The sequence below is a fragment of the Cyclopterus lumpus genome, chromosome 6, assembly GCF_009769545.1.
Source record: "Cyclopterus lumpus isolate fCycLum1 chromosome 6, fCycLum1.pri, whole genome shotgun sequence".
NCBI classification, from domain to species: Eukaryota; Metazoa; Chordata; class Actinopteri; order Perciformes; family Cyclopteridae; genus Cyclopterus; species Cyclopterus lumpus.
Window position 1 is genome coordinate 25773903 of NC_046971.1, and position 13836 is coordinate 25787738.

A 13836-nucleotide genomic window follows, 5' to 3' on the forward strand; every position below is an offset into this window, starting at 1 on the left:
CTTCAATTAGGAGGCTCTAGCGCCCGCACCTGTGTAAGGGGTGAGGCATTCTGGGAGATGTAGTGTGAGCCTCCTTTTGTGTGGCGTGGCTGGCCCATCCTGTATAAGAATGTATCACCCCCTCAGCTACATGCCCCCCCGTGTGAAATGCATCTCCTCCTTTAAGGGCCAGTCTCAAAGTCTACACTGAAGAACTCGCGGACTAAAGTCTGAGGGTTTAGTTCTGTCAAAGAGCTCTCTCTGACATTTTGAGCCCTTTATGAACAATTTCTGTTAGTCTGCATTTCTGCAGACTGAGGGAGTTTCCCATAATTCATAGCAATGTGACCGTAAACACTGGGGTTAACAGTGGAAGCATGGAGAGGTACAAAAAATAGTAGGTAGAGGACGGCACATGAGTGTTCAGCCTGGTATATTAAATGTAGACTGAAACATAAAGGACTAAAGATGGAACATAAAAACGCAGATTAACAACAAAAAACAGTTAACAGTCAATTCCCTCTCTCATGAGGCCTGAAAGACAATCAGGGAATACAACATATTAAATAATTAACCACAATTACACACTTTAATCATACTGGTAATGTGATTTGTTCCCATTCGTATTCACACAATGTGAAGCCCGACAGCCTCTCACACTCAACCATATAACAGGCGATCAGTTAAGAGGGTTCAGGGTTTAAGGCCTTTAATATGCCTTTCACTACTGCATTTTATTTCTTTAACTGAAACTTTTATTCTATTTCTTGCTTTTTGATGTTTTAATGAATGTTCTTAATTGATTTTTAATCTTGTTTTCTTTTCTTTTGATGCTTTTAATGGTTTTATGTGAAGCACTTTGAATGGCCTTGTTGTTGAAACGTGCGTTACAAATAAACTTGGCTTGCCTTAATAACGTCGGGATCGGGCCTTCACATCCATCTCCGGCCCGCTATCACTCCGGTGCAGCAGGTGGCGCTCTGCATGTTATAGGTGTCGGTTGCAAGCTAAAATAAGACAGCCGAAGAAGAAGGACGATGCAGCCTCCTTGTTGCTGTGGTTTTGTTGGGTCGAGGCAGAGCTGTCACATTAGCTCGCGCTCAGCTAACGCATTGTTTCTGTCACATTAGCTCGCGCTCAGCTAACGCATTGTTTCTGTCACATTAGCTCGCGCTCAGCTAACGCATTGTTTCTGTCATGTCACGAGCGGCCCGTCCCCTCGCGACACAGGGTTGCTAACGGCTTCTTTTCCTCCGCCTGTTGGGTCGAGTCAGGGGATAGAAGTCCGAGCGCGAGAGCACACGAGTGAGATGAAATGACAACGTCCACATTACAGGTAGGCTGCTGTTAGCTGGCCGCCGTTAGCACCGTGTGCTAACCTGCTAGCAGAACAGCTGACGCTGGAGCGCGCCGGTGTTGTGAGCGAGCCCGTGCAGTGGGCGTCCACGAGCTATCGCTGACGTTAATGTGCGAGCAATGGGAACAATGATATCCACTAACTGTGGTCTGGGTTCTGCATATGTTCTGCATCGCGAACTAACGGAGAACGGTAGCAGCCGCGAGTTCACTAGCTGGCTGATGACAGGGAAAAAAAGAAAGACAATATTTTCGTTATGGAGCATTTTACTCTGGTTACTCTAACGGACTTAAGCCACCAATCAGTGAAACTATTCGGATCCCTTTGGACAACATAATGCTTTAGTGTAATTAGTGTTGTTTTTAATTGATGCTCCATGTGAGGAGGATGACCTGCCCCCTTTGTGTTTCTGTGTCGCCCCCCCATCAATCCATCTTCCCTCTACATCACACATTAACATCCACACCTGTCTTCTTGACTGTATTTCTCTGCGTCTCTGCTGCAGAAAGCGATTGATCTTGTGACCAAAGCCACAGAGGAGGACAAGGGGAAGAATTATGAGGAGGCCCTGCGTCTGTACCAGCACGCTGTGGAGTATTTCCTACACGCCATCAAATGTGAGTGCCGCAGCCAAATGAGTTCTGGAACACTCCGGCCAGTGCAGACGTCGTTGGGCGTTCATTCACGTTGTGGTTGTCGTTTAGAATGTTGTCTTCCCGCCCTTCAGATGAGGCCCACAGCGACAAGGCGAAGGAGAGCATCCGGGCCAAGTGCATGCAGTACCTGGACCGGGCGGAGAAGCTGAAAGACTATCTGAAGAATAAAGACAAACAGGGCAAGAAGCCCGTGAAGGAGGCGCAGAGCAATGACAAGTACGCCATCTGTCCTGGGGAGGGCGGGGGGGGCATGTTCAAAGTCCGTAGGCGCTGCTGTGTTTGTGTGAACCCCTGCGTTCGTGTTCCGGTCTAGGAGTGATAGCGACAGCGAGGGGGAAAATCCTGAGAAGAAGAAGCTGCAGGAGCAACTCATGGGTGAGTACATGCGTACAGTAATGTTGTGTCATTGAATAGCACCACGCTGCTTCTTTATTTGCATGATTGTCAGGAAGGTGTTGATCAAATTTGTATGTATTTGTTCGCGAGTAGTCTGGGGGTCGGTGGGGTTGTGTTTGTGCCAGGTCTACAGGTGTACAATCACCTTTTAGTCCTCACGCTCTGCCCGTGTGTCCAGGTGCCATTGTGATGGAGAAGCCCAATGTCCGGTGGAACGATGTGGCCGGACTGGAAGGAGCCAAGGAAGCTCTGAAGGAAGCTGTCATCCTGCCCATCAAATTCCCCCACCTCTTTACAGGTACTGTAGGGCGCTCCCCGCCCTCATTCCGTTTACAGCTAATCTTATAAACAATTGTTGTGTGACTGTCACAGTGACGGGTAAATACGGAGCTGAAACTAAAATGTTATTTGGAAACAAATTTTGGTTCATTCACTCTCTAGTTCTAGGCTAGCAATATGAGGATTTGCCACTTTTCTTTTGTTACTTTGCTGTTTTATGTCATTGTAAATTAAATCTTTTTGGATTCTGGACTATGGGTCACACAAAACAATCTGATCAAAGGATGCCAACTGGATCATTAATAGGGATTTTGTTGTAGCCCTAGTTAAATATTACTTCTGGTCACTTGTGTTCTCAGGCAAGCGGACCCCGTGGAGAGGCATCCTGCTGTTCGGCCCTCCAGGGACGGGGAAGTCGTACCTGGCTAAGGCCGTGGCCACCGAGGCCAATAACTCCACCTTCTTCTCCGTCTCCTCCTCGGACCTCATGTCCAAGTGGCTGGGAGAGAGTGAGAAGTAAGTAAGAAGCAACCTATGGGAAGTCAGGGCCTGAACTCCCTTTGCAATTGTATCCTGGACTCACTCACATACACACACACTCTCTCACACACACACACACACACACACACACACACACACACACAGAGGGGAGGTGGAGTGCAATAACAACCTGTTTCTCAACATCCATAAGATGAAAGGGATGCCTCCAACTCCCTGTGACTCCATCCCCAATGGGTGGCGGCGTTCCGTCTGTGTCACTCTTCATTTCTTTCCCTCGCAGTCACATGTGAAGTGCGCCTCCTTTGACATTGCGATCTGCGCGTCTCTCACTTACACTCGTTTCCCCCCCACATCTCCCTGTGTCTCCCAGGCTGGTGAAGAACTTGTTCGACCTGGCTCGCCAGCACAAACCCTCGATCATCTTCATCGACGAGGTGGACTCGTTGTGCGGCTCCAGGAACGAGAACGAGAGCGAGGCCGCCCGCCGTATCAAGACAGAGTTCCTGGTCCAGATGCAGGGTGAGTCGAGTGACATGAGAACAATATATTCTGTACGGCGACAGTAGAAGCTACTAGGTCATCCTAAATATGCAGACGCACAAGTCTGCATGGACAGAAAGCGCTTATACAGAGCTCTCTGGTTTTGTAGGTGTGGGAAACAACAACGATGGTATCTTGGTGCTGGGAGCCACCAATATCCCCTGGGTGCTAGACGCTGCCATCCGCAGAAGGTCAGAGGTCGCTTTAATACTCCTCATTTTGGGGGGGGGGTTTGGTGTTTGTCTCACCCTAACTCTAGATGAACCGTAGGTCTACTCCTCACTTGGCACACGGGAGACGTTACATTTGGTCGTAATCTGTAACGGTGGACCAGTGTGTAGGATTTGGTGGTTTCTAGCAGTAGTGATGTAACGGGCCGTTGTGGATCCGTACGATGCAAAAGCACAATAGATTATTATGACAAAGTAAAAGTAGAACATTTAGAAATAAATTTTGGGATGATGGTGAAAACAAGGTCTTGAGCCTTGTAGACAAGCTGCAAAAACAAAACAAAAACAATCCGTATCTGCCAATATAAATCATTAATGATCCTCAATTGGTATCCGCAGCAAAAACTCTCTCTAAATGTTACATATGCCTTTTTTCTGTTCTGAGTTTTATGATCCGTTGCCCCCCCCAACTGAATGCTGAGCCGCAGATTACCAGCCATGAGACAGCCATACCATAATAACACCAACACTTTAGTAACAATGGGTGCCTTGGTTTTTCACTCTGCAGCTCGTGTGTGTCAGAACTACGGTGGCCTTTAAGTCACGTAAAAATCAAAGTCAGTGTTTGGTTTTGTCCGTTATGGGCTACTCTAGAAACATGACGGACTCCGTGAAGAGGACCCAGGTCACTCCTAACTCATGAAAACATAGTTATGAATATTATATTCCCCTTAAATGCTACACACTGGCATTTTTAACCATTTCAATGTAGGAGGTGGATAAAAAGAAGGAAAAAGAATCCTGTGAACGTGCCATTGAATGGATCTTGTTCTGTCGTGTCAGATTTGAGAAGCGTATCTACATCCCTCTGCCGGAGGAGCCGGCTCGGTCTCAGATGTTCCGTCTTCACCTGGGCAACACTCCACACAGCCTGAGCGAGGCCGACCTAAGGCAGCTCGCCCACAAGACACACGGCTACTCCGGCGCCGACATCAGCATCATCGTCCGGGATGCTCTTATGCAGCCGGTCAGGAAGGTCCAGTCTGCTACCCACTTCAAAAAAGTGAGCTCATTAGAAATCCCCAAAAGCCCTTGTCCCGTTATTGTCAAATATTTTCCAGTTACTATTGAGCTTTTTTTCTTCCTCCTGCAGGTTCCCGGGCCCTCTCGGAGCAACAACCAGGTGATGGTGGACGACCTCTTGACTCCTTGTTCCCCTGGTGACCCCGCTGCCATAGAGCTGACCTGGATGGATGTGCCTAGTGATAAGCTACTAGAGCCCATAGTCTGCATGGTGAGACACACACACTCATTTACGCTACACAGGAACAACACGCGTCACTCGTCACCCGATCAGTACATCCTGCAAACTAGCACTACACACCTTAAATACTCTCGTGCACTTTATTATTTCCTGTCAACGCTACATTGTGAACAACAAATCAGCAGGAGAGCTAGTTAGCGTTAGCTGTTAGCAGGTGGGCAGCACAGTCCTGCTTAGCTAAATAACAGCTAGCTAACAGCTAGTGTTAACCATTCAATTAAGTTTTTTTTGTTGAAAAAGTTCACAGGATAGTTGAGCCAGAACTCAGTTCACAGGATAGTTGAGCCAGACTTCAGTTCACAGGATAGTTGAGCTTCAGTTCACAGGATAGTTGAACCAGACTTCAGTTCACAGGATAGTTGAGCCAGACTTCAGTTCACAGGATAGTTGAGCTTCAGTTCACAGGATAGTTGAACCAGACTTCAGTAAACAGGATAGTTGAACCAGACTTCAGTTCACAGGATAGTTGAGCCAGACTTCAGTTCACAGGATAGTTGAGCTTCAGTTCACAGGATAGTTGAGCCAGACTTCAGTTCACAGGATAGTTGAGCTTCAGTTCACAGGATAGTTGAGCCAGACTTCAGTTCACAGGATAGTTGAGCCAGACTTCAGTTCACAGGATAGTTGAGCCAGACTTCAGTTCACAGGATAGTTGAGCCAGACTTCAGTTCACAGGATAGTTGAGCCAGACTTCAGTTCACAGGATAGTTGAGCTTCAGTTCACAGGATAGTTGAGCCAGACTTCAGTTCACAGGATAGTTGAGCCAGACTTCAGTTCACAGGATAGTTGAGCCAGACTTCAGTTCACAGGATAGTTGAGCCAGACTTCAGTTCACAGGATAGTTGAGCCAGACCTCAGTTCACAGGATAGTTGAGCCAGACCTCAGTTCACAGGATAGTTGAGCCAGACTTCAGTTCACAGGATAGTTGAGCCAGACTCTGATTTATAAACTTCACTCGCGCTGAAGAGGGGGCGTGGCTTATCTCCATGGAAACAGTTATAACTTCCGCCATCCACCATGAAAGAAATAACCACTATTTCTGCTTTTATACTTGTTGTGGAAATCCCACAAACATCGGAACATCTAAAGCCCTCGTGTTTGGGTTCATAACATTAATATCATATATATATATATATATATATATATATATATATATATATATATGATATTAATGTTATATATATATATATATAACATTAATATCATATATATATATATATATATATATATATATATATATATATATATATATATATATATGATATTAATGTTATATATATATATATATAACATTAATATCATATATATATATATATATGATATTAATGTTATATATATATATATATGAGGCATATATATGATGTAGAACACTATACCACAATGTACCACAATGTAGAACACTGTACCACAATGTACCACACTGTAGAACACTGTACCACAATGTAGAACACTGTACCACAATGTAGAACAATCTAGAACGCTGTAGAACACTGTACCACACTGTACCACAATGTACCACACTGTAGAACACTGTACCACAATGTAGAACACTGTACCACAATGTACCACAATGTAGAACACTGTACCACACTGTAGAACAATGTACCACAATGTAGAACACTGTACCACAATGTAGAACACTGTACCACACTGTAGAACACTGTACCACAATGTACCACAATGTAGAACACTGTACCACACTGTAGAACACTGTACCACAATGTACCACAATGTAGAACACTGTACCACACTGTACCACACTGTAGAACACTGTACCACAATGTACCACAATGTAGAACACTGTACCACACTGTACCACAATGTAGAACACTGTACCACAATGTAGAACACTGTACCACACTGTAGAACACTGTACCACAATGTAGAACACTGTACCACACTGTAGAACACTGTACCACAATGTACCACAATGTAGAACACTGTACCACACTGTACCACACTGTAGAACACTGTACCACAATGTACCACAATGTAGAACACTGTACCACACTGTACCACAATGTAGAACACTGTACCACACTGTAGAACACTGTACCACACTGTAGAACACTGTACCACACTGTAGAACACTGTACCACAATGTAGAACACTGTACCACACTGTACCACAATGTAGAACACTGTACCACACTGTAGAACACTGTACCACACTGTAGAACACTGTACCACAATGTAGAACACTGTACCACACTGTAGAACACTGTACCACAATGTACCACAATGTAGAACACTGTACCACACTGTACCACACTGTAGAACACTGTACCACAATGTACCACAATGTAGAACACTGTACCACACTGTAGAACACTGTACCACAATGTACCACAATGTAGAACACTGTACCACAATGTAGAACACTGTACCACACTGTAGAACACTGTACCACAATGTACCACAATGTAGAACACTGTACCACAATGTAGAACACTGTACCACACTGTAGAACACTGTACCACAATGTAGAACACTGTACCACAATGTACCACAATGTAGAACACTGTACCACAATGTAGAACACTGTACCACACTGTAGAACACTGTACCACAATGTAGAACACTGTACCACAATGTAGAACACTGTACCATAATGTAGAACACTGTACCACAATGTAGAACACTGTACCACACTGTAGAACACTGTACCACAATGTAGAACACTGTAGAACACTGTACCACAATGTACCACAATGTAGAACACTGTACCACAATGTAGAACACTGTACCACAATGTAGAACACTGTACCACAATGTAGAACACTGTACCACAATGTACCACAATGTAGAACACTGTACCACAATGTACCACAATGTACCACACTGTACCACAATGTACCACAATGTAGAACACTGTACCACACTGTACCACACTGTAGAACACTGTACCACAATGTACCACACTGTAGAACAATGTACCACAATGTAGAACACTGTACCACAATGTACCACACTGTACCACAATGTACCACAATGTAGAACACTGTACCACAATGTAGAACACTGTACCACAATGTACCACAATGTAGAACACTGTACCACAATGTACCACAATGTAGAACACTGTACCACAATCAGTGCCGTAACGGAAACACATGAGGCCCCCCTGCAGAATAACCCTGAGAGGCCCCCCCCTCCCCCCATATGTAAGGGATAATGTATTGTCCGGCGGTCATTATCCAAAGATAAACGAACAGGACCCAAGCTTTTCTTTTGAGGGAAATTTATTCAATCAGAAAAAACAGCTCAAACTGAGAACAAATGTATTCCAACAGAAACAAAACATATGCTAGGGCCTATCAAACAGCTCAAACAGAACATATGTTACAACAACATAACAAATATGCCTACATATAGTCGATACACCGGTAGGCTACTTTCTACAGGTTTGCATTTGAATACACATGTGCGCGTCTTTTAGCAAATCTGTGTGCGAAGTCTTTAACCGCGCTCTTTACATCTAAACTGACGTTTATTCTCTATGCTAAGGATGACCAGACCTGACAGCCTCTCTTGTGACATGGAGCTTCTGAGATATGTTTTGATCAGTTTTAGCTTGGAAAATGACCTTTCTTACTTAACGGTTACTTGTATTATTGTGTACAGAGCCGTTGTCTTCTCAAAAGGGTTGCAGTGTTGGAGAACGTGAAATGAAGTTAAACAACGATGTGGTTGTGGAGATAATTAAGGAAACGTGTCCGATAATGGGCGCAGGGGGTATAGTGAGAGCATAGGTTTAATAAGGTTAATGTATTTTCAAGCACGACACATAGACAGAGCAGTACAGCTGTCAAAGTATAACGTTAGCTACGTGCTAATGTTAGCTATAGCAAACAGTACAATACCTTTCTCTTCTGGCAGATGAGTGCATCCTTCACCAGCTGGTCGAAAAAGACTTGTAATTTTGGGAAGTTTGGCATTTAATTCAGAAATGTTCTGTTTTGAATGCCGCTTTTGGGCACCACTTTTAAATGTGCGTTTCATTTTTCCTCAAGAGAAATTTCCCCGTAGTTCTCCCAGAATGCACCGCGGCCCAACAATAACACCAGTCCGCGTAGCAGGAGGCCCTAGTGGTTGCCTGTTACGATTGCCTTTACAACTATTATTTAAAACTTATAAAGCCAGTTTAAAATACTTTTTTTTATTGTGTAGCTTTATATGAGAGACAACTTTGAGGGATATCTTAATGTTATTACGTAATGTAATATTATTTATTTATTACATTATTCGGCCCAGATTCGGCAGCCATCATCAGCCAGAGTCGATGATGGCTGCCGATAAACCGGTTGCCATGTCTCAGACAGAATCTGCCCATGTCCGTAACAGCTACACCTGGGCCAGACATGGCAACGGTGAAATGTGCCAAAGGTGGCTCACATTTGGCCGCATCGAGCCGACACGTAGCCGCAATACGGCCGAGTGCGCTGGCTAGTGTTGGATTAAAAAAAAAAAATTGCCATGCGAGGCCCCCTGTCCCTGCGAGGCCCCCCCGCAGTGCAGGGGCTGCGGGGGTGATCTCTACGGGCCTGACCACATTGTAGAACACTGTACCACAATGTAGAACACTGTACCACACTGTAGAACACTGTACCACACTGTACCACAATGTAGAACACTGTACCACACTGTAGAACACTGTACCACACTGTACCACACTGTACCACAATGTAGAACAATGTACCACAATGTAGAACACTGTACCACACTGTAGAACACTGTACCACAATGTAGAACACTGTACCACACTGTAGAACACTGTAGAACACTGTACCACACTGTACCACAATGTAGAACAATGTACCACAATGTACCACAATGTAGAACAATGTACCACAATGTAGAACACTGTACCACACTGTAGAACACTGTACCACACTGTACCACAATGTAGAACACTGTACCACACTGTAGAACACTGTACCACACTGTAGAACACTGTACCACACTGTACCACACTGTACCACACTGTAGAACAATGTACCACAATGTAGAACACTGTACCACACTGTAGAACACTGTACCACACTGTAGAACACTGTACCACACTGTACCACACTGTACCACAATGTACCACACTGTACCACACTGTACCACAATGTACCACAATGTAGAACAATGTACCACACTGTACCACAATGTACCACAATGTACCACACTGTAGAACACTGTACCACAATGTAGAACACTGTACCACACTGTAGAACACTGTACCACACTGTACCACAATGTACCACAATGTACCACACTGTAGAACACTGTACCACAATGTACCACAATGTACCACAATGTAGAACACTGTACCACAAGGCTCTGCAAACAGTCTGTGAGACAGTCAATGCTGCGGCGTGTGGTGTTCAATGTAGGCTCCAGAATGATTCCTTGTGGGCAGAATGGATAGCGCTCGTACAGGAAGTCGTCATAACATTACATTATTACATTTCATGTCATTTAGCTGACGCTTTTATCCAAAGCGACTTACAATAAGTGCATTAAACCATGAGTCCAAACTCAGAACAACAAGAATCAAGCAAGCACAATTTCTTCAATAACGTTAAACTACAGAGTGCTATCAGTAAGAGACATTTAAGTGATGCTAAAGTGCTAAACAACAAAGTGCTATCAGTAAGAGACATTTAAGTGATGCTAAAGTGCTAAACAACAAAGTGCTATCAGTAAGAGACATTTAAGTGATGCTAAAGTGCTAAACAACAAAGTGCTATCAGTAAGAGACATTTAAGTGATGCTAAAGTGCTACTACGGCGCTACCTTCCCTATTCAAGGTATAGTCGAAAAAGATGTGTTTTTAGTTTGCGACGGAAGATGTAGCACGCCATAAGAATTCTCCCTATAAAATGTTAATCTAACTAATATCGCTCCTTCATCAATGAGGAAGTGAGCTGCCACTTTCTTCAGGGGGCGTGGCCAGTTTATCCAGCTAGACTGAATGAGCCTGCGCTGGAACAGGTTCAAGTTTTTGGATGTGTTGCTATGGTGATTTTTCCAAACTTGCTTCAAGGAACCGAAAACCCTGACTTGTGTAATCTCATCCGCAAAATTATCCCGCTAACTACGTTAGCCAGGTACGAGAAATAGGGCCCAGATGTTCGAAGGAGCTATTATTACAGCAGTATAACATTTATATAACAGAGGGAATAACAACCTTTTTACCTTTTTTTTTTTTTTTTATTGGATCGACCCTCATAATCGGACAATAAGCAAGTTCAGCTATTGGAATCGGTTATTGACGAGGAAAGAAGTGGTATCAGAACCTCATGTCAGAACTCCATCGCGACAACAAGACGATAACATCCATGTTTTAGATGGAACGCCCATTAGCAGATACAGCCACACTAATTTAAAACAACACACATGTTACTAGAAATATAAGATAGTAAAACTGTGTGGACAGAATAATTAGCAACAGGAGCTTTTCAACATGTCTAGAAAAACAATCGGATTACATTTAAGTTTTCCTGTGCGGAGATGGATTGTGATGAATACATCCAAGCGACACCCACACTAACTGAGCAAAGCTGTTTCTGCCACTGAATGAAATTCAAGGAACAAATTAATGGCTGAGTATGTGACGGTGTGTCTGTTTTATTAAGCATCTATTGACATTACCTGGATGTAAAAAGTTGTTTATGCAATTTTAAAAAAAAGTTGTTGGTAATATTTAAAATAAGATAACAAAATCCCATTTTTTCCACCTGAGAGTTGAAAGGCTGCAGCGACACAAGGTTGTTCAACAAATGCTTCTCCACATCAGTCCCGGTGTTTATATATTATAGCATGATCCACAGCAACCAAATAGTCCACACTTGTAAAGTCATACCCCGGATGGGGGAGACGTTCACTATAAAATACTAACGGAAACCACGAATGTCCTATTTGTTTGCAGTCGGACATGCTGCGCTCTCTGTCCACCACCCGACCCACAGTCAACTCTGAAGATCTGCTGAAGGTCAAGAAGTTCACAGATGACTTTGGAATGGAGGGCTGAGAGACCGCTCCGCCTTCCCCGGTCCACGAGGAGGGTCAAACTGCTCCCAACAGATCTCATAACCCCATCCCCCAAACTGCTGTACCATCCTGTAGAGTTTCATCTCTCAGCGCTTGGTTCTCTGCCTCTCATGGATTTCAAAATAAAGGGCCGGTCGGTTTGACTCGTAATCATCCTGGCCGGAGTTTTTTTTTTAATCCTTGGAGGGAGTTGACCAAAAGCTACACTAGAAAATGTTGGTGTGATTTGGTAGCTGGACAATAGAGTTCACGTCTTTCCCCCGTTTCAGACAATGACTCATTACTAGCTACAGCGCGCTCACTACAAGAACATCAGCTAACCTGCATGTGAGGAAAGCTGCACTTGAATCTGAATGCATTACGTTTGTCCCTCTGCGAGCCCATTCTGACTGAAGTAACTTATTTTTTATTTATTTGCCTCTGTGCACTTTGCTTTGGGTCGCAATGAAGGACAGTGACGTTTGAAGAAGGAACAAAAGAAGAAGATAGTTCTCCTGCCAGAGCGTGTGAACGCATCTAAAGTGTTTTTATGAAATGTATGTCTCTGTTATTTGAAGACTTGAATTACTGACTCGTCACTGCCTCGATGTCCCTCCACAGCTCTGTGTCTGCAGCAGGCCTGTGCCTCTGCTAGCAGCAGTCACGTTTCATCTTTACAATACAGGAGATGTGCTGGATTTAGGGCCACGCAACATATTTCCTCAATCCAAAAGCTATTTTAAAAACTCAAATGTAAAACCTCTAGTGGTGCTTAAGAACACATGATTAATTTAGTAGCTATTCTGGAGCTTTTGGTCATATCACGTGATCTTCCTCAGCAGATGAAGTTTGCTAATTGGTCATGGTGTTGTGAATATTGATAACTTCTTTTTTAAGTAAGAACTTCTCATCCACGGTGACTTAACATTTAAGGCTGATAAACAAAATGTTGTAGCTAATGCGAAGCTTTTCTATTTCATCACATGATCTTCACTACAGCTCTGGCTGTACTTGATTATTGAAGTCTGTTCAGAACCTAAATACCTTTTCTTTCCTTAAGAGAATCAGGCGCATCTGAGTGTTTTGTTTGTCCTGCCATGACAGCTTGGACAGTACAGAACACTATTTATACAACTTGACTGACTATAATAGAGAGTTTGTTTACACTTGAAGTATTTATGTTGTTTTAGGATGAAGTATTTCTTCTCTTCTTTTGGAACGCAAATGTACACCCCAAGTTCTACTCTGAGGCCACCATGTTGTTTCATTACTGCTTCGGGGGCCAGCTTTCCTTCTCGTATTTATCCTGTTAGCTAACAGACAGTAAGGACAGCTCGCCCCGCTGGCTCTCAAGAAGCAGGACGACACCGTTAGTCAGGTTAAAATAATCGTTTTAATCTGCTCCTGTTTGTTCTGCTCTGACATCTCATCTCGTCTGCTAAAGCCAGTGAGCAGCGCCGTGTATTTGAGGAGGTACATACAGGTTCAGGGGGAGGCCATTATCAACGCCCCTGTAAGGACTTAACCTGCCGCTGGCCCTGTAACCGTTACCAATTTAACCTGCATTAATAAAAACTGACATTTCAAATAAAAAGAATGGCACAGTTTTTGGT

The 13836-nt window shown here is 43.8% G+C and overlaps 1 protein-coding gene across 1 annotated transcript; it reads left to right on the plus strand.

Annotated features, from left to right (window-relative positions):
• The first annotated feature begins 982 nt into the window (after positions 1-982).
• vps4a (vacuolar protein sorting 4 homolog A) lies at positions 983-13830 on the plus strand. Its single transcript, XM_034534055.1, has 11 exons — positions 983-1315; positions 1842-1953; positions 2064-2208; positions 2306-2367; positions 2567-2686; positions 3027-3183; positions 3539-3687; positions 3818-3899; positions 4722-4941; positions 5032-5172; positions 12123-13830. The coding sequence occupies exons 1-11, from the start codon at positions 1295-1297 to the stop codon at positions 12222-12224; spliced, it is 1311 nt and encodes a 436-aa protein (XP_034389946.1). The 5' UTR covers positions 983-1294; the 3' UTR covers positions 12225-13830.
• The last annotated feature ends 6 nt before the right edge of the window (positions 13831-13836 follow it).

Coding starts and splice junctions, on each gene's coding strand:
- vps4a (XM_034534055.1), top strand. CDS start 1,295: ATGACAACGTCCACATTACAG. Junction 1,954..2,063: donor TTTCCTACACGCCATCAAAT/GTGAGTGCCGCA, acceptor CCCGCCCTTCAG/ATGAGGCCCACAGCGACAAG. Junction 2,209..2,305: donor GAGGCGCAGAGCAATGACAA/GTACGCCATCTG, acceptor GTTCCGGTCTAG/GAGTGATAGCGACAGCGAGG.